At 37.2% G+C, this 22,402-nt stretch overlaps 1 protein-coding gene across 1 annotated transcript in view; it reads left to right on the top strand.

The window, feature by feature from the left end:
* LOC144449950 (alpha-mannosidase 2-like) overlaps positions 1-17,842 on the top strand; it is a 29,305-nt gene extending 11,463 nt beyond the window's left edge. Inside the window, exons 9-22 of the mRNA XM_078140508.1 lie at positions 303-505; positions 1,068-1,250; positions 1,530-1,638; positions 1,843-1,910; positions 5,908-6,073; positions 6,403-6,539; positions 7,127-7,229; positions 8,265-8,387; positions 9,429-9,543; positions 10,435-10,571; positions 10,955-11,096; positions 14,843-14,979; positions 16,781-17,074; positions 17,672-17,842. Of these exons, the coding sequence (XP_077996634.1) occupies positions 303-505; positions 1,068-1,250; positions 1,530-1,638; positions 1,843-1,910; positions 5,908-6,073; positions 6,403-6,539; positions 7,127-7,229; positions 8,265-8,387; positions 9,429-9,543; positions 10,435-10,571; positions 10,955-11,096; positions 14,843-14,979; positions 16,781-17,074; positions 17,672-17,830 (2,076 nt within the window). The 3' untranslated portion in view covers positions 17,831-17,842. The remainder of the gene's footprint in view (positions 1-302; positions 506-1,067; positions 1,251-1,529; positions 1,639-1,842; positions 1,911-5,907; positions 6,074-6,402; positions 6,540-7,126; positions 7,230-8,264; positions 8,388-9,428; positions 9,544-10,434; positions 10,572-10,954; positions 11,097-14,842; positions 14,980-16,780; positions 17,075-17,671) is intronic.
* The last annotated feature ends 4,560 nt before the right edge of the window (positions 17,843-22,402 follow it).

The raw sequence follows: 22,402 nt of genomic DNA, 5'->3' as shown, positions 1-22,402 counted from the left end.
TGAATGGATAGTATGAGAGGAGTGTGTGTGTGTGTGTGTGTGTGTGTGTGTGTGTGTCTGTCTGTGTGTATGTGTGTATGTATGTGCATCTGTGTCTCTGTTTGTGTGTGTCTGTGTGTGTACATGTGTGTGCATGTGTGTATGTGTATGTGTGTGTATGTGTGTGTGTGTGTATGTGTTACTGCTGCTGCAGACAATATACGAAGATAAACATATTGAACAAATAACATTTGGTGCATATACACTTTTATAAGCCATCCCCATAAAACAATTTTTGCGTGTGTGTGTTTTTTGTCCATTAGGCACAGTTTGGCACACTATCAGAATACTTTGATGCAGTATGGAAAGACACACAGTCAGAAATAGGACATAAACCGCGAGGTTTCCCGACACTTAGCGGTGATTTTTATACGTACTCAGACAGAGAAGATCACTACTGGAGTGGATATTTTACATCAAGACCATTTTATAAAAATATGGACAGAGTACTAGAATCTAATATAAGGTAAAGTTGGCAGTTTTTATTGTATGTTTCTGATCTGACTCACCTTAGTCTCGGTTACCCAGACTGCCCCACTGTGAGACCCCCCAGACAAGTATTGCAATCAGAACATTTCTTCTAAGTCATGGATAATGGCATTACGAAGCCCTTTCATCATAACAGACCATTCCAGACTGCAAACAGGAAATTGAGAATACAGTGCCCTCACTCAAATTGGGGGTATCATCATCTCATAGTACCGCTTCTTAAGAGTTTTGTCCCTTGGTATTCTGGAGAAGTATAAATCAGGGATGTTTTTCCATATTATTCAGACATCGAGGAAAGCAGCAGTGCTCTATGATTAACCAAGTAACCTATAACATGTATACCCCCAAGGTACACAGAGACAGGAAGTAGAGCGCCACCATGTGGCAAATTTTGGAAAGGCCGATTGAGATGTATTGGTTGCTTGACACATGCAAAACTGTTGCAAAGGAACCCTACTTACAAGGTTATAGGCATATCCTTATGTTTTTGATAACTTGTATTTGAAAACAAATTGAATTCGTTTCTCAATATCTGACAGGGCTGCAGAGATAATTTATTCCATTGCCATGGCAACAGCAAAGCACCTTCCTGTCCCAGGGTTCAATGGTCAGACTGAGATGGAGAGACTTATAAAAGCTAGACGACAAATGGGATTATTTCAACATCATGACGCTATCACTGGTACTGGGAAAGATGTAGTTGTTATAGACTATGGACAAAGGTAAGAAACCCTCCCATTGAATAGCTCCCTCTAGAGGTATAGTCCAGAAATGATAAGGTCAAAGGTAAGAGATCCTACCAATAATTAGCTCCCTCTAGAGGTAAAGGCCAGATCCATTTGTTATCAGTAAGAATCTATTATCACAAATGCATGATATTTAGTTCTAGTGAATCAGAACTTGGTGTCTTTTAATCATGTGATGTAGTTCTGACCTATCCTGGGCTTGTTCTGAATCATGTGACAAATACCTGACCAATAGGAATGTTTGTAACATTACAGGATGTTAGAAGGTATCAATGAAGCCAAGAGAGTGATCAAAAAATCAGCCGAATTCCTAATGATGGCCGAGAAAACCAGCTACAGAGAAGACGCTATAATATTTGATTTGGTGAGTGTCTGTTTACTAGTTTACCATACATTAAAATGTCAATTTACATATAGATTACTAGTACGCATATCAATGATCAAAATTTGCATATTGATTACTAAATTTGCATATTGGTTATCAAAATTTGTATATTGATCAAAAGTTGCATATCATAATTTTGATTTGCATATTAATGGCCAATTTGTTTATTGACTTTGCATACAGGATGAGAATAGAGCTACCCATGATGCATTGCCTGAGAAGAATGTCATAGCAGTAGGACAAGATCCCAAGTAAGTTAGTATGCTACAAGGGCTGTTCTTGGAGTCTTTCCAAACTTAGGTCAAGATCCCAAGTAAGTTAGTATGCTACAAGGGCTGTTCTTGGAGTTTTTCCAAACTCTAAATGTAAATTATTTACCTACTATAGTTTGGCTGAATAACTCTTTCTTCAGTTATCATCGTATACGATCCAATTATGTGGACATGTCATGACTGCAGGAGGGTGTTGTGTCCCTGCATTTCCATCTTCTCATCTCCTGTTTAACTTTGATAGCATCTTTCATTCAGTGTTTGATGAAGTGGCTTACTTAATCTTGGAATGGTATTAATTATTCAATGTTGAAACATCAAACTGAATAGAAGAACTATACGCAGTAGACAGGTCAAAAAATCACAATTATTAAAAAATCTACTATTCGAAAGTAAATATATTCCATTTTCGAATAAATATTAATAATAAATGATAGTAATAATAACATAACTTTTCTCTTGAGAGCTCAAGGTGCTCACAATAGGGCACTTGCAAACCTGCCATGTTGAATGTTGCATCATGGGAAATGGGATAATACATGCTAATAAATTAGTATTGTAAACAATAATGTTCCATTGTTTGTAACCACAAAAAAGCAATTCATAGTTACCCTGACCTTTGTGGGAGGTTTATTTTATTGGTAGCTCCAGATTAGGTATTCCGATAACCATAGATAATCTTATAGTCCTTGGCATCTGAGCATGCTCAGTCTGGATTGCAAATTCCCTATTATTACCCCTGGCACGGCACAACGGCCCTTTATTTTCTTCAACTACAATATAAAGACAGATCGCTTCTTATTATTTGTGTATATATGCCAACTGACTGTGACAATAACTACCATATATTCCTGAATTATCTATCCAAAATAAATAATATCATACAGGACAGCGGAATTAATAGTGTGTTTGTCTTGGGTGACTGGAATGCTGATCCGACTAAACCGTTCGGTAGAGAACTGAATTCATTTTGCTCAGAAAACAATTACACTTTGTCAGATGGTGTCTTTGTTAACTCGACCATTCAACGATTTACATATGTAAGTGATGCTCACCACACCACATCATGGTTGGATCACTGTGTGTCGACCCCGTCAGCCCATGCTAGTATTGAGTCGATTAAGGTCCTGTTTGATGTCGTTGCATCCGATCACCTACCACTATCTATTAAACTTTCTACGAATGATATCCCACCACTGGACATATCCTGCAGTGAGGATAACTTGTTTACTCATACTAATCCTCGAGTGCAATGGAACCGTGTTAAAGACAATGACATCCATTTGTATAAAACTGTCTCGGACCACCTTCTTAAACAAATAAGAATACCAGTTGAAGCACTGTTGTGTACTACTAGGAGATGTATATGTAACCATCACAAGGAAAGTATTTCGACCTTTTACCAGGACATCATCCAAGCGCTATGTAAGTCATCGTTACAATGTTTTAAAAATGGTAGTAGAAATTTTCATCCTATTCCGGGTTGGCATGAATACGTGAAAGAAGCCCACGATCAAGCAAGGGATGCCTTTAAACTTTGGAATTCATGTAACAAACCTAGATTTGGGCCACTTTACAATATAATGAGCTCTGCACGTGCCAGGTTTAAACACACGTTACGTGTATGTCAACGAAACGAGCATATATCACGAGCTGATGGCCTTGCAACTTCTTTGAGTCAAAATAACTGCAACAGCTTCTGGCAAAAAGTTCGTCTCGTAAGCAGTAAAACACCACCCCTCTCATCAACTATTGATGGTAGATCTGGTCAGGGCAATATTGCGGAGATGTGGAGTGACCACTACGCCACATTACTGAACTCTGTTACAAACAATTCAAATGAGGATTACGTTAAGTCTTGGCTGAACACACAAGACAATTCTGATGACTTTACTCAAATTAAAAGTATTGAAATTTTGACTGCAACTAACAGTCTTTCCACTGGAAAGGCTGCCGGTTCAGATACCCTTTCAAGTGAACACTTCAAACATGCAAGTAATCGTATTCATTTCTTATTAGCTTGGTCTTTTTCAGCTATGATTCACCATGCATTTCTACCAGAGGACCTAATGAAAACTATGATTGTTCCACTTGTCAAGGATAAAACAGGAGATATTACCAGCAAAGACAATTATAGACCGATTGCACTTTCAACTGTGTCTTCAAAAATACTTGAACTTATAATTTTAGAACGTTGCAAAGCTATGCTTAATACGGAAGATTTTCAATTCGGATTTAAGCAGAATCATTCTACAGACCTGTGCATTTATGTCATGAAAGAAGTTATTAACTATTATCAGTCATATAATAGTCCTATATATGTTTGTTTCCTTGATGCAACTAAAGCCTTTGACCGTGTAAATCATTGGACACTTTTCAGAAAACTAATCACCAGGGGTGTACCTAGTCACTTTATCCGTTTACTTATGGTCTGGTACAGTACCCAGACCTTTTGTGTACAGTGGGGTCAGGCAAGGTCATCTCTCTTTTCTGTCACAAATGGGGTTCGCCAGGGTAGTGTTTTATCACCTCAGCTCTTCAACGTGTACATGGATGGGCTGAGTACTCGTTTGATGACGAATAAAAAGGGTTGTAATATAGGTGGAGTAACTATTAATCATCTTATGTACGCTGATGACCTGGCATTAATGTGTCCTTCAGTAAGAGGTCTCCGTGAGCTTATTTCAATATGTGAAAGCTATGGCATCGATCATGACATAATGTATCACCCAAAGAAATCAAAATGTATGTACTTCATACCCCGCAAGAGTCCTCTTAAGATAGACTACTTACCTCGGGTGACTTTAGACGGAAAAACACTTGAGGTGGCACATAGGCATTCTTACCTTGGCTATGCTATGTCAGATAATTGTTTTGATGATGAAGCAATTAAGAGTCAAATGAGGCGCTTCTATATTCGTGCCAATACGCTTCTTCGAAAGTTTCCACTCTGTTCGACTCATGTCAAACTTTATTTGTTCAGAAGTTTCTGTACAAATATGTATTGTTCACAATTATGGTCTATGTACAGTAACAAAAGTTTAAACGATCTCAGAGTTGCTTATAACAATGCCTTTCGAATCATTATGGGCTATGCACGTGACTGCAGTGCAAGTGCTATGTTCGTGTCAAATACTGTTCCAACTTTTGAAGCTCTTAGAAGAAAATTACTCTTCAGATTTTTTGACAGGGTGAAGAGTAGCTCGAACTTATTAATTTCGGCGGTATTCTCCTCCGACTGTTTTTTACGCTCGAAGATAACTTCAAGATATATGAATTTAATGTATTTTTAAAATATCTTTTCTGTCTGTCTATTTTAGAGTGCTCTTTTTAACGCTTGTCTTGTGAACTATGTAAATGTTGTGTTTTTTATAGTATATGGGAGTGTATCCTGCAATAAAGTTATAATAATAATAATAATATACTTCCTCAACTCCCTAGGGAGCATACATTCCATTGCAGCCATTTATAAGTGCATAGGATTCAGGGGTGAACAAATCCACTGGTCCTGGGTCCGGGACTAGCGATATTTTTGGGCGGACCACACCAATTTTACCTTGTCTGGTCCGTTGGACTAGTACCTTACTGTTAATAACTATGTTAAAAACTCATCTGAATATACAGATTCATAGGTAAGATTTAATGTTTCACATTAGCGGGACCTTGGACCACTAGTTCTTTCAGCAGGACCACTGGATTTGTTAAGGCACTGGTCCGAGGACCACAGTTCACAAAATGATTTGTTCACCCCTGGGATTAAAGCATTCACATTTCTACCTCTATCCTACCAGGAATTCTTGGAATCTGTAGTAAAGACATTATATGGTAAATTCATATCTCGGGTTCAAACCATGGGGTTGAATGATTAAAAGTTAAAAAATCTAGTACCTACATTTCTATTTTGCTCGTGATCTGTAAAATTAGTTTGAAGATATTTTTAAAATATTGATTTGTATTTAATATATTTTGATGATTGCAGGAAAGTTGTGTTTTACAATTCACTGGCACAAGACCGACAAGAAATGGTGTATTTACTTGCATCGTCATCTAATGTGGAAGTGATGGATTGGCAGGGTAACATTGTCACAAGTCAGTCTAATCTAGTCTGGACTGGGCCACAAGCCAATACAGAGGCGTTCTTTGAGGTGAGTTAGAAATGCATGTGAAAGGTCAAAAACAAACGAATGATTCTCTTGTTACAGAGAGGGTGCTGTCTGTTGTCATCAGTTGATCAAATCTGGTCCTGACTGGTCCACAAACTGCAAGCCCTTGGTATGAGAACATACTCAAGAGAGCTAGGGGAGCAGGAGTCCCTAGAACACTCAAAATGATTCATACTTTATCTTTCAATTTCTCAGCTTATGTTCGTGGTTGAACTAGCAGTGCTCCGTATGAGAACACATTCAATCAGACTTAGGGGAGCAGGAGTCCCTAGATTACTCATAATGAATCATACTTTGTATCTCTTCCTCAGCTTGTGTTTATGGTTGAACTACCAGCACTTGGTATGAGAACATATTCAATCAGGGACCTAGGGGATCAGGAGTCCCCAGAACACTCGCAATCAAGAGCTACCATACTCAATGCTGGTGAACAAGACACCTTAGTCAGGTCTGTAATTGTATTTTGGACAATTTAATGACAAATCAGGAAATTAGTGACTCTAGAAACCTCAAAACTGAGCTTTGATAATAATGGTGAATTAGACATAATTACTTTATTTGATATATCTTTAGTAACATAGGGAGCTTATATCCCTAGAAACCTCAAAATTAACATCACTGTGAATAAATTATGGTGAACAAGACACCCTAAGTAGTTATGTATTATCAGATATCTTTATTAGTATCTTAGGGTGTCAGCATCCCTAAGACCAATTAATAAGTTACTTTGTTTTATATTATTCGGTGATATCTGTATTTAGTATAGACTGGCAAAGTACCTTGCTTCGGAGATTTTTTTTTGCTTTCATAATCTTCAGATGTTTTGAAATATTTATTCATTTCAAATTTTGAAGGAAAATGTCAACTTAGTGTTCACCAAACTGTTCGCAATCACTCACTCAGGTCGCTATTTCATGCAAAAGAACACACAATTATGTTTTTTTTTTTTAAATATTCAAAGAGTGAAAAAACCCAGAAACTTGAGCAAGTCTATATTTAGTATTAATGCTTGGTTTACTACTGTTACATCTACAGGGGTATGTTCCATGTATTCAGAGAGTCCAGTGTATACGGTGACTTCACCATAGAAAATGCTTTTCTTACAGCAAAGTTCTTAGGAACTAATGGACTTTTACAGGTATGACAATGATTAGTATACTAGTGATTTGATATTGAATAAATTAGATTTTTATTTAACCGAGAGTTTTTCATAGAAACATTTAGAGATATTGTCATATCAGTGTAGTAAGGTTGTATCTGCTATGCAATTGTATAGGCAGATACAACCTTACTGCACTGACAAGACAATATCTGTATATCTGCTATGCAATTGTATAGGCAGATACAACCTTACTGCACTGACAAGACAATATCTGTATATCTGATATGCAATTGTATAGGCAGATACAACCTTACTGCACTGACGTGACGATATCTGTATCAAAGCTACACATCTTGAACATTTTTTAAAACTGTTTTCGTAGATTTAATAACTTACTCATAATATCTTACACCCAGTATTGAATCACCTGTCGGTAAATTTGTGTAGCTGTACATATAATATGGTACTATAAGTCCAGTCAAATTGAGTGTTTAGACCCGAACCCTAAAATCCGCTGGACATCAACCTGTTACTGTAATACTTAGCCCTAACAAACAAAATTGTGTGGTTCTGATTACGCTCAATTTTAGAATAGGTTGGGTACGTCGATTTTGTATTTTATTTTTTTTCATGTGTGAGTGTCTCGTTCAGATAGTTATGTTTTCCATTGTTTTCCATATGATCTCTGTGTTATTGGTTTCTTCTCATCAGATATACTGCCATTACATATTTGATGAATAGTTTTATATTTTCTTTTTAAGTTAATGTCAGTTTCTACGTTCACTATTTCTTGTGAGACTTCACAAGTTTTGCAATGTTATTATTTTTTTCAGAACTCTGAACTCTAAGCAGTGTGCCCTCTAAGCCAATTTGACGCAACACTGACGCACACGATTTATAGTGATGCGCCAAAAATCAGGTGTTCCCCTATCTCTTACTATGTGGTGACTCACTAGAAATGCCTCACACAGCAACAAAATTTGGCTATCATTAGAGGGCACACTGACTCTTAATTAAGTATGAAAACTTTTTTTCAAATGCAATCATGATTATTTGTATTTTTTATTGTAGTCGTTGACAACCAAGAGTGACGGTAAAACTACTCCGATATCAGTAGACTTTTTAATGTATGGTACTAGAAGTACTAAGGATAAAAGTGGTGCATATCTCTTTCTGCCAGATGGTGAGGCAAAGGTAAGAATTATGAATACAAAGGACTGATGTAGAATAGAGGACCAGTGTCATGGACAATAGAAATCAGTGATAAGTTAGGGGGTCTAAACCCATACCTATCCATTACACTGACTCCTTAGCTTGATGCCAATATGTATGTTTACATCCTTCTAAATGATGGTGGGGCCAAGGTCAGATTAGACAATGTTAGAGACAGTGTAGAATATAGGACCAGTGTGGTTGACAATACAAATCAACTTTATGTTAGGGGGTCTAAACCCATACATATCCATTACACTGACTCCTTAGCTTGAAGCAAATTTGTATATTTTTCCTCTCCTAGATGATAAAGTAAGATTTAAGAATACTAGAGACAAATGGAGAACAAACAGAGTCATTTATGGTGGATGATGCAAAGTGGCTTCATTTAGATTTTACCCAGTTTTACACTATTGCTTTTCTGTTGTTACTGAAATACAATGTGTACCAGAGATTACTTGCTCCAGTGCGCAAGGCATACTAGTGGTATTTTCACTGCATTGCAATACCGAAAACATTTTTGCATATCTGCATGCTAATGATATGCAAATGAGGATAGGATTGTTTGCTACACACAAAATTGCGTGATTTTTATGGAAATTGCCGTTCAGCCCTATCAGACTTATAAACCACTGTAAGATATGTTGTGTTGTTCAGCCCTATCAGACTTCTAAACCACTGTAAGAAACATTGTGTTGTTCGGCCCGGCCCTATCAGGCTTCTAAACCACTGTAAGATACGTTGTGTTGTTCGGCCCTATCAGACTTCTAAACCAATGTAAGATACGTTGTGTTAGTTCAGCCCTAATTGCCTTACATATAACAGAACCCCATACCATGTGAGTTCCAGTGTGATTATTCAGGGGTAATTACACTATGCTTGCAGTGTTTTCTGCTGCACTTTCACTTTTTACGCTCATGAAAGTATGGGTTTAGAAAAGACTACAAACACTTTCGCAAATACCCTGAGTGTGCCACACTTTTGCTCAGATGTCATAGTATTGTCTAACTTATCTGATTTCAGACAATTATCAATGGAGTCAAACCAATCGTTAGAATTATAAGAGGTCGTCTTCTCTCTGAAGTTCATGTTTTATTAGATCGTGTCCACCATGTAGTAAGATTACCTAAATCTACAGGTAAGTAGGCACTATCATGACATACAAAAAAGATCAGAGTTTTGTGCAAAGGACTGTACGCAACATATTACAGCTAAAATGATGTTGGTTTGGTGTTTCACTCATAATGTAACTTATATATTTTACACACCCTCAGACAACATCTAATGCAAAATAAACAATTACATACGTGCCGTACACAGTGAAGATGTAGAAGTAGTAAAGTTGAAATGGTGATTATCAGTTAGAAAATAAACAACTACAGCCATTCAACATCAAGTCCATGTGTAATGTTTTCAGTAGAAGCCTGTTTTTACTGCACTGTGAAAGAATAGCAATGCTTATCAGTGTTCAATGTGATTGGGCAAAGGATCCTGCTGTGTTTATTGTGTCTTTGTTATTGTTAGTCTAGCTCTGTGTCAAAAACGTAATTTCCCATGAGTGAAACAGCAAGCCTACATCAATTTAGCTGTAATGTTGCAGCATATGCTCTCATATACAAAAAACAGACAGAATACAACAATACAGACATTAAAAACTAAGGTGAAATAATTGACTTTAAATATACATTAAACTCCTATGTAAACTAAAGTGTTACTTTCTGTGTGTTTTCTATCACCAGGCATAGATGGCACTGTACGACAGTGTGGTTCAAGTGTACAGTACTATGTACACTAAAATGTTACTTTCTGTGTGTTTTTTGTCATGAGGTATAGATGGCACTGTACAACAGTGGGGTTCAAGTGTACAGTACTATGTACACTAAAATGTTACTTTCTGTGTGTTTTTTGTCATGAGGTATAGATGGCACTGTACAACAGTGGGGTTCAAGTGTACAGTACTATAGTGTGGTTCAAGTGTACAGTACTATGTACACTAAAATGTTACTTTCTATGTGTTTTTTATCACCAGGTATTGATGGTAACAGCCTTGAAATCTACAACATAGTTGATATCAGGAATCAGAAAAATAAAGAAATTATAATGAGATTTAAAACAGGAATAAATAATAAAGATAAATCATTTTATACAGATCTAAATGGCTTCCAGGTAAGGTACCCAGTGTTACCAGTCATTTACAATCAATGTGTTCGTTAGACTTTAAGATAGATAATTTTATACAGGTCTAAATGGCTTCCAGGTAAGGTACCCAGTGTTACCAGTCATTTACAATCAATGTGTTCATCAGACTTTAAGATAGATAATTTTATACAGGTCTAAATGGCTTCCAGGTTCCTTTAGGAGGAGGGTGTTTTGTCCTAAACGAACGATGTTCGATTTTGAGCTTATGCGACATTGTGTGATTGATTGTCCCTAAGGTCCTTGACCAAGATTTGAACCACAACATTGCCTTAGTCAGATTTCTAGCAATAAGACAAATGAAACTTATTACCCATCATCAAATTATGTATTGTTGTTTTCTACATATTCAGATGCAAAAACATAAAACTTTGTCCAAACTACCTCTACAAGCTAATGTATATCCAATGCCTGCAATGACTTTCATCGAAGATGAAATATCAAGACTTAGTTTACATACTGCACAGCCACTTGGCGTCGCCTCATTACAAGTCGGTAAGTTTACATACTGCACAGCTACTTGGCGTCGCTTCATTACAAGTTGGTAAGTTTACGTACTGCACAGCCACTTGGCGTCGCTTCATTACAAGTTGGTAAGTTTACATACTGCACAGCCACTTGGCGTCGCTTCGTTACAAGTCGGTAAGTTTACGTACTGCACAGCCACTTGGCGTCGCCTCGTTACAAGTCGGTAAGTTTACATACTGCACAGCCACTTGGCGTCGCCTCTTTACAAGTTGGTAAGTTTACATACTGCACAGCCACTTGGCGTCGCTTCTTTACAAGTTGGTAAGTTTACATACTGCACAGCCACTTGGCGTCGCTTCATTACAAGTTGGTAAGTTTACGTACTGCACAGCCACTTGGCGTCGCTTCATTACAAGTTGGTAAGCTTACATACTGCACAGCCACTTGGCGTCGCTTCATTACAAGTCGGTAAGTTTACGTACTGCACAGCCACTTGGCGTCGCTTCATTACAAGTTGGTAAGTTTACATACTGCAGAGCCACTTGACGTCGCCTCATTACAAGTTGGTAAGTTTACATACTGCACAGCCACTTGGCATCGCTTCATTACAAGTCGGTAAGTTTACGTACTGCACAGCCACTTGGCGTCGCTTCATTACAAGTTGGTAAGTTTACATACTTCACAGCCACTTGGCGTCGCTTCATTACAAGTCGGTAAGTTTACGTACTGCACAGCCACTTGGCATCGCTTCATTACAAGTTGGTAAGTTTACATACTGCACAGCCACTTGGCATCGCTTCATTACAAGTTGGTAAGTTTACATACTGCACAGCCACTTGGCGTCACTTCATTACAAGTTGGTAAGGTTACGTACTGCACAGCCACTTGGCGTCGCTTCATTACAAGTCGGTAAGTTTACATACTGCACAGCCACTTGGCATCGCTTCATTACAAGTTGGTAAGTTTACATACTGCACAGCCACTTGGCGTCGCTTCATTACAAGTTGGTAAGGTTACGTACTGCACAGCCACTTGGCGTCGCTTCATTACAAGTCGGTAAGTTTACATACTGCACAGCCACTTGGCGTCGCTTCATTACAAGTTGGTAAGTTTACTTACTGCACAGCCACTTGGCGCCACTTCATTACAAGTTGGTAAGTTTACATACTGCACAGCCACTTGGCGTCGCTTCATTAGAAGGTGGTAAGTTTACATACTGCACAGCCACTTGGCGTCGCCTCGTTACAAGTTGGTAAGTTTACATACTGCACAGCCACTTGGCGTCACTTCATTACAAGTTGGTAAGTTTACATACTGCACAGCCACTTGGCGTCGCTTCATTACAAGTTGGTAAGTTTACATACTGCACAGCCACTTGGCGTCGCTTCATTACAAGTTGGTAAGTTTACATACTGCACAGCCACTTGGCATCGCTTCATTACAAGTTGGTAAGTTTACATACTGCACAGCCACTTGGCGTCACTTCATTACAAGTTGGTAAGTTTACATACTGCACAGCCACTTGGCGTCGCTTCATTACAAGTTGGTAAGTTTACATACTGCACAGCCACTTGGCGTCACTTCATTACAAGTTGGTAAGTTTACATACTGCATAGCCACTTGGCGTCGCCTCATTACAAGTTGGTAAGTTTACATACTGCACAGCCACTTGGCGTCACTTCATTACAAGTTGGTAAGTTTACATACTGCACAGCCACTTGGCGTCACTTCATTACAAGTTGGTAAGTTTACATACTGCACAGCCACTTGGCGTCGCTTCATTACAAGTTGGTAAGTTTACATACTGCACAGCCACTTGGCGTCGCTTCATTACAAGTTGGTAAGTTTACATACTGCACAGCCACTTGGCGTCGCTTCATTACAAGTCGGTAAGTTTACATACTGCACAGCCACTTGGCGTCGCTTCATTACAAGTTGGTAAGTTTACATACTGCACAGCCACTTGGCGTCGCTTCATTACAAGTTGGTAAGTTTACGTACTGCACAGCCACTTGGCGTCACTTCATTACAAGTCGGTAAGTTTACGTACTGCACAGCCACTTGGCGTCGCTTCATTACAAGTTGGTAAGTTTACATACTGCATAGCCACTTGGCGTCGCCTCATTACAAGTCGGTAAGTTTACATATTGCATAGCCACTTGGCGTCGCCTCGTTACAAGTTGGTAAGTTTACATACTGCACAGCCACTTGGCGTCGCCTCGTTACAAGTCGGTAAGTTTACATACTGCACAGCCACTTGGCGTCGCCTCGTTACAAGTTGGTAAGTTTACGTACTGCACAGCCACTTGGCGTCGCCTCGTTACAAGTCGGTAAGTTTACGTACTGCACAGCCACTTGGCGTCACTCGTTACAAGTCGGTAAGTTTACGTACTGCACAGCCACTTGGCGTCGCCTCGTTACAAGTCGGTAAGTTTACGTACTGCACAGCCACTTGGCGTCGCCTCGTTACAAGTCGGTAAGTTTACATACTGTACAGCCACTTGGCGTCGCCTCGTTACAAGTCGGTAAGTTTACGTACTGCACAGCCACTTGGCGTCGCCTCGTTACAAGTCGGTAAGTTTACGTACTGCACAGCCACTTGGCGTCGCCTCATTACAAGTCGGTAAGTTTACATACTGCACAGCCACTTGGCATTGCTTCATTACAAGTCGGTAAGTTTACATACTGCACAGCCACTTGGCGTCGCTTCATTACAAGTTGGTAAGTTTACATACTGCACAGCCACTTGGCGTCGCCTCGTTACAAGTTGGTAAGTTTACATACTGCACAGCCACTTGGCATTGCTTCATTACAAGTCGGTAAGTTTACATACTGCACAGCCACTTGGCGTCGCCTCGTTACAAGTTGGTAAGTTTACATACTGCACAGCCACTTGGCGTCGCTTCATTACAAGTCGGTAAGTTTACATACTGCACAGCCACTTGGCGTCGCTTCATTACAAGTTGGTAAGTTTACATACTGCACAGCCACTTGGCGTCACTTCATTACAAGTCGGTAAGTTTACATACTGCACAGCCACTTGGCGTCGCCTCGTTACAAGTCGGTAAGTTTACATACTGCACAGCCACTTGGCGTCGCTTCATTACAAGTCGGTAAGTTTACATACTGCACAGCCACTTGGCGTCGCTTCATTACAAGTTGGTAAGTTTACATACTGCACAGCCACTTGGCGTCACTTCATTACAAGTCGGTAAGTTTACATACTGCACAGCCACTTGGCGTCCCTTCATTACAAGTCGGTAAGTTTACATACTGCACAGCCACTTGGCGTCGCTTCATTACAAGTTGGTAAGTTTACATACTGCACAGCCACTTGGCGTCGCTTCATTACAAGTCGGTAAGTTTACATACTGCACAGCCACTTGGCGTCGCTTCATTACAAGTTGGTAAGTTTACATACTGCACAGCCACTTGGCGTCGCTTCATTACAAGTTGGTATTTTTACGTACTGCACAGCCACTTGTCATCACTTTATTACAAGTTGGTAAGATTTCCACGTCTACAGAATACCAAGGGACATAGCTCCTAAGAAACGGTACTATGAGGTGATGGTACCCCCAATTTGAGCGAGGGCGCTGTATTCTCAATTTCCTGTACTCGCAGTCTGAAATGGCCTTTCCAAAATTTACCATGGTGGCGCTCTTCTTCCTGTCTGTATGTACCTTGGGGGTATTCATAGTTTTGGTTACTTGGTAGATTCCATGGCAGATAAATGATTCATGATTTATGATTTTAATAATTTCTATTTTTAGGTTGGATCGATGTCTTTATGGACAGGAAATTAGAACAAGATGATAATAGAGGATTACAGCAAGGTGTCAAAGACAATAAAAGAACACCTAATTTATTCCGAATTTTACTTGAAAGGAGAACTTCAGGGGCTGGACATGTAAGTATCTAGTTGTATTAATCTTACAGTGTCTAGACATGTATTGTGTGGTATTAATCGTACAGGGTCTAGACATGTAAGTATTTAATGGTATTAATCTTATAGTGTATGGCCATGTAAGTATGTAGTATTAATTTTACAGGGTCTAGACATGTATCTAGTGGTATTAATCTAATAGGGTCTAGACATGTAAGTATTTAGTGGTAGTAATCTTGTAAGTATCTAGTATTAATTTTACGGGGTCTGGACATGTAAGTATCTAGTGGTATTAACTTACAGGGTCTGAACATAACTAGTGGTATTAATTTTACAGGGTCTAGACATTTAATTATCTAGTATTAATCTTAGGATCTGGACAATTAAGTAGCTAGTGGTATTAATCTTACAGAGTCTTGACATGTATCTAGTGGTATTAATATTACAGGGTCTGGACATGTACATGTAAGTCTCTTGTGGTATTAATCTTACAGGGTCTGGACATATATCTTGTGATATTAATCTTACAGGGTCTAGACATGTAAGTATTTAGTGTATTAACTTACAGGGTCTGGACATTAACTAGTGGTGTTAATCTTACAGGGCCTGGACATGTAAGTCTCTAGTGGTATTAATTGTAAAGGGTCTGGATATGTATTTGGTGCTGTTATTGAAACTTCAAACCCAATGTCACGATTAAATTAAGTTTCTAGCAAGTCACTCAAGATTTTCATGTCCAAATTATATCACTATGTTATCGACAACGGCAAAAATTTAACAAATTAAAAAACAGTACAACATTTGAAAGTTTTGTAACAAAAAGTAAACTCTTTCGACAAAATGTTGACAGTCACACCGTGTTATAAGTATGACAGTGAGCTTGTTTGGCCAAATATATGGCAGGCACCCGCTTGACACATAACAGGAAACTTGCAATCCAGACTGAGCATGCTCAGATGCAAAGGATTGTGGGGATTATCTGTGGTTAAAGTAATATCTAATCTGGAGCTACTGATAGAGTAAACCTCACACAATGGTCAGGGTGACTATAAATTGATTATTTGTGGTTACAAACAATGTATCATTATTGTTTACAATACTAATTGATTAGTATTTGTTATCACATTTCCCATGATGCAATATTCAACATGTCAGGTTTGCAAGTTCCTTATTGTCTAAACTTGTTTGCTATCTATCACAAATAATCTATCAACATCTGAAACATTTTTGTTCGAGCTGTTTTTGAAAGCATTGACCAGTAATATTAACTATTCGTTGCGTCAGTGCAGTATGGTCGTATCTGCCTATACGATTGCATAGGAGATACGACCTTACTGCACTGATGCAACATATTGTCATTGGAGTTAGGTTACTTTATCAACAAAATGCAATTATAAAGTTTTGTTGTTGTTGTTGTTGTTGTTGTTGTTGTTATCTTGTGAAGTCATGATGGGAAAATGGTTAGAGTGTCCGGCTTGGAATCTGGATGTCGCAGGTTCGAGCCCCATCGCTGCCATTTGTTTCTGAATGGCTACAATCCTTGTGGGCAAGATTTGAACCATGATTGTGCCTCAGTCAACCCAGCTGTATAATTGGGGACCTGGTAGGATAGAGGTTGCAATGTGAATGCTTTAACCCTATGTACTTATAAAGGCTGCAATGGATTGTATGCTCCTCAGGGAGTTGAGGAAGTATAAAGGGCTGTTGTGTTACAATAAATCCGTGCCAAGGGTATTAATTGTAAAGTGCTTTGAGAACAGAGTGGAAAGTGCTATATGAAAGCTAACGTTTTTATTATATTAATATAAATCTTATTATGTTTCAGATAAATACCTCACCAACAGGATACCCCTCTCTGCTAAGTCATGCAATAGGAAACACTTTAAATCATCCAGTTATGCCATTATCAGCGAGTTCAGGAACTGACATTATTACTGAATTTACACCTATATCGCAACCATTGTCGTGCGATGTCCATTTATTGAATTTGAGGCATTTACATGATATGAGGGAAGGTTACTCAGAACCTGGAGACGGTTCTCTACTACTTCTACACCGACACGGTTTTGACTGTAAATATCCAGCTACAGCCATGACGTGTACAACCAATCAGGGACAAGTAAGTGTGTGAGACCGTCTAGCTTAAAGAAAATTGTATGGAAGTAAGACCTCTTAGCATGTTACAATTTTTTTGTATGGCAGCCTTCAGCCAATCAGGGACAAGTAAGTGTGTGAGACCTTCTAGCTTAAAGAAAATTGTATTAAAGTAAGACCTCTTAGCATGTAAACAAAATTTTGTGTGGCAGCCTTCAACAATTAGGAAACAAAAAAGCCCATACTAATATGAGTAAACAATATGGATTGTTTTGAAAAATTTTTGTATTGGTATGTTTTCCTGTTTGATGTGTGTATTTTTAGCCCCCAATGGGCACTGCTCAGAGGGACTATTACATTGGTTTCTGTCCCTCTGTGTTCACCCTCATACATGTATCTCTGGCATGCACCGACTGATTTCAACCAAACCTTGCACAAAGGTAACATGCTGTATGAGACACATGCATGTCACTTTGTCTTTGTTCTGTAACAGAATCAAATATGGCCGAATGACGGCCATATTTGTTGTCTGTGTATTTACTCTCATATCTCCATTTTCAACCAAACCTTGCACAAAGGTTAATATGCTAAATTTAATCTGTTGTTTTTTGTTTTCTTTCAGGTAACCCTAGGTGATATATTTAATGAAGACTTTGTACAAATAGATGAAGCCCAGTCAACAACTCTTACCATGATGTATGACAAAGGAAAAGTTGATATATCAGAACCATTCAGTATACAACCTATGGAAATCACAGCATATAAGCTCAAATTTAAATAGTGCATAATTCGCCCCCCCCCCCCCCCCCCCCCCCGCCCCCCCACACACACACATATATATGTATATATGTATAAATTTGGTATATGTAAAATGTCTATGCTGATTTGGTCGTCTGATGATCACAACATGAAACACTGTAATGGCTCCTTAGTAGCTTGCTTGATATTGTTATATATATATATATATATAAATATATATATATATATATATAACATCGCTCTACATATATATGTATTGAGCAGTTTACTCCAGTATTGACATTTACATGTACTGAGTATATATATATGCATACACATATATATATATATATATATATATATATATATATATATATATATATATATATATATATATATATATATATATATATATATATATATATATATATATATATATATATATATATATATATATATTTCTATAATTTGATGTACTTGTCAGCAATTACAAGATCCATCACTTCCCACTACAAATGTTTTCTGTTCAAGTTATCGGATTATTTCATTTAATGTATCGACAAATATGAATACTTCCTACAGTTGGAGAAGTAGAAGGGTAAAAAAAAACATGATTGTGTGGTTTTCTTTTAAGAAAAATGAAAGAAATCAATAAATGAACATGAGAGGGCGTTTTATGTAACTTGTTTAGTAGACATATTGTTTATTGATTAATAATTTACAGGTCAATAATGGTAAGCAATTATTACTCAAAAAAAAAGATTTCTCAAATAGTGTATAATGCAGGGCGCCACCTCAGTCAGCCTTATGAAATCTTTTGTTTTTATTTGGCAAAGGTATTGTAGTAACTACACTGTCATATAGAGGTTACCAAACTTACCAAAGTTTGTGACTCTCATTCATTTCACATTCAGATTCCTCCCCAATTATGTAATCATGTAATATTAGGCCAAAAAAAAAAATTGCTTCTTGTCGGGACAGTTTGTCTAAAAATGGTGCAATGACATGTTTTTTGGGTGTTATTTTTATTTCTTTATTCTTAACAAACCTGTCACTCAGTCTACTATTTATGGCAGTTACTGTTTGTTTTATTTAGTACTTTAGAGCAAGTGTGTGTGTAGGGCAGATATCATTTGCTTGTTCATGATCGGCTCTGCAGTTGTCTTCACTGAAGTAGGGAGGGTTATTTTTGTGTTTCCCCATGGATCTACAGACTGCATGGGTTGAACAAACACACTTAAAAAAACGAAGCAAGGGTACTTAAATGATTTGTGCACTGACCAGAAGCAATTATCTTTTTTGGGCCATATTATTACAACTTTACTATCACTTTGCCTTAGGCCAAATAAAAAAAGTTGTTTGGTTCCGGTTACCTGACCCCACCTAGTTTTTCACACCGACCCTAAACTTATTTGACATATTTGAGAAAAATAATAATAAAATCACGAAAATCGTTAGGTCTCGCAAGAAATAGTGGGTGCGGACACTGACATCAACTTAAAAAGACAATATGAAACTATTCTTCCAATCTGTAATGGCTGTACATCTGATAGGAAGAAATAAACAACACAGAGACCATTTGAAAAACAATGGAAAACCTGAACTAGACACTCACACATGAAAAAAAATATACAATAAAATAAAATGAAAAGTCCACCTACCCCACCTATTTTAAAATTGAATGTATATATATATATATATATATATATATATATATATATATATATATATATATATATATATATATATATATATATATATATATATATATATATATATATATATATATATAATATAATATATATGATCAGGGTACGTTTTACAACTTCAAGCAGAACATCCCCTGTAGGAAAGAAAATGATTTTTCATAAACTTTGGATTCTAGATTCTAACAAAGTTGAACACCAAATTGAACAATTATATGTTGTTCCCCAATATGTTTTTAGTTCAGCCAATCAAAATAAAGGTAACCTAAGGGGGCCCTTGTCACTGCGTTGCTCGACTTTATTTGTCATATGTAAATATGGGATCACCCTATATGGCATGGTTCATTAGCATATGTAAATAGGGATCATCCTATATGGCACGGCTCATTAGCATATGTAAGTGAATGCTTGGCTAGTCTCACACTTGAAAAGTCTGATTGCCTCATTTGACTGCTCATATTCATTAAGTGTTAGAGTGTCAGAAGTCACATTTCTCAAAAAAATGTGTGATTTTGGCATGGTGTAAAACTTGGAAATGTTGCATGTTGTCTTAAGAAGCGATGGAACTATTGCACATTCGGCCTGTGCATGCTTGAGACTAGCAAAGCATGTACTTATATTATGCTAATGACTCTTGCCATATAAGGTGATATGCTAATGACTTACCATATATGGTGATCCCTTACACCTGGGAAATAGTGAACAATTGTTGTTCAAATCTCCGTGTAACTATATGTAATATACATTCCTGATATCTTGAACATCCGAAACGTAACCAGACTGAAATTTGTGGAATTAAAGTACTGGAGAGCAAATATCAATTATAAATAAAAAGATTTTGAATAGAGAAAAATTTCTATAAAATATTATAATGCTGTCATTTTTAGAAAATGATAAATCTTTTATGCTCATTTTGCTAATTTAAAAAAAGTGCAAAATTAATATTTTCACTTCAAACATTCTGATTTGATGTTTGCCATATGGAATAAGCTTAATATTGAAATGTTAAATTAATAGTCAAATTTATGATAATGTATGCAAATGTTGAATTTGCATATTAAATCTCTATGTTGATTGGTTACTGTGGTTGAATGTACACATTTTAAACAGGATTGTAAGTTGGTCTGTGTTTCTGTATCTTAGCTTTTCTGTGTTGGTTTACTTTGTTAGGGTGTCTACAATTTTCATTTCTCCTTTCTGTTATATTTTCTGTTGTCATGGCGACTTTGCATTCAGTAGGTTTGAGAAATGACACAACAGTGATCCTTACCTAAGGTTTATTGTGATTGGTCAGAGAAACATGTAAAAAGAAAACTTTTTTAAGGTTCATCGTGATTGGATGGAAAATAATGAGGAAGCCATGATTAAATTGTTTTGAAAATTAAAAATCGAAAATAAATACCCAATACTCATCCATATGGCCACTTTAAGAGGTACGACTGGGTGATCAAGAAATGTGTTTTGTGTTTTCAGCCTTCTTGTAAGATACTGGTATTCTAAACTAAATCTATTGTTCTTCAATGTGATCGATTACACAAGTGGATGACAGCGGTTCCTCTGATCAGGATAGTGTAAACATTGGAAGTCCCAAAACACTACCCTGCAAGTTCATTGAACTCTGTCAATATTATCTCAGTCTGTGACACCTCCCAACTGAGACTATAATTAAACCAACATCCATTCAATAGCGTATCGCTGTTATATCAACATGTTGCAACAATAGTTTTAGTTTGTGTTTGTCTATTGTCAATCTGATTAAACTCCGATGTAGTGTACACGTTACAATTTCTGTTTGGCTGTTACATTTACTGTCATTTGTTCTTTTGTGAGCGATTGTTACATACATCTGACACAATAGCATAGGTTTTCCTGTGCCAAACGAGCGCATTGAGTGAATTCACTCAACCAATGAAAACATGTAATGCACCAAAACATACAGGTACAGTACTTCAAAGCACTCTATTCGAAAAGGGCTCGAACACCGAGCACAGACAATGGTGTTTTTGTTATTGTTTAGTGGTTTTCTTTCTTTCAATTTCGAATGTTTAGTGTTATATTGTAAGACAGATTCTGATTGGCTACTTGTAAGTATGAGATTGGGTTGGGAAAACCAATCATATTGTGTCAGATGTATGTAACAAGAGCTCACAAAAGAACAAATGGCAGTAAACGTAACATCCAAAAAGAAATCGGGTACACTAAATCGGATCTTAGTGAGATAGATTTATTGTCAACCAAAGGCTCAATTACCAGAGTAATATTTGTCAACACCAAACACGTTGAAAGTTTTACCTATAATGGCAATCATAGGATAGTTCTGTTCAAGCCTTCAATATAAAAAGTGGCTTAAATTATTTTTAAAACTGAGTGCTGCATTAATTTTGTACTGTCACTGTCATATCAAATCATTTATTTTGATTACTTCGACATCCCAACCGTGTACAGCACCTCACTAATTGTTTATTTTGCAGTTAAAGTTATCTCAATGTATGTGAGAAATGTCATATCTGATAAGTAGAATGCTAAACTAACTCTAATTCCACTGTAATGTATAGTAAAACATATAAACTCAGGTTATCCTGTACTTTTTAACACATTTCAAAAGTGTGTACATGTAGTTTGTGCAATTTAATGTTTGCCATGTAGTTGTACGTTTTCACTGTAGCGCCGAGAAAACTGAATTTTTGTCAAAAGTTTTGGAATGACATCGTATAAAAGCAACTTGCATATCATCAAACTTGTTTACTTCAATAATAGTTCATATATATTTTCCAAACAAATATTCTTTATAATCATATTTTTTGAAAAAATGGTAAGGTGGACAGAGCTATGCAATAACATGGGTTACACATGGGTGTCACATGTCAACCATGAGTAGCTGTGTGAGTACCACATGGGTGTCACATGTC

Source organism: Glandiceps talaboti, chromosome 19, assembly GCF_964340395.1.
Source record: "Glandiceps talaboti chromosome 19, keGlaTala1.1, whole genome shotgun sequence".
Lineage (NCBI taxonomy): Eukaryota > Metazoa > Hemichordata > Enteropneusta > Spengelidae > Glandiceps > Glandiceps talaboti.
The sequence above is the reverse complement of the archived record's forward strand: the minus strand, read 5'-3'. Positions and strand labels throughout refer to the sequence as shown.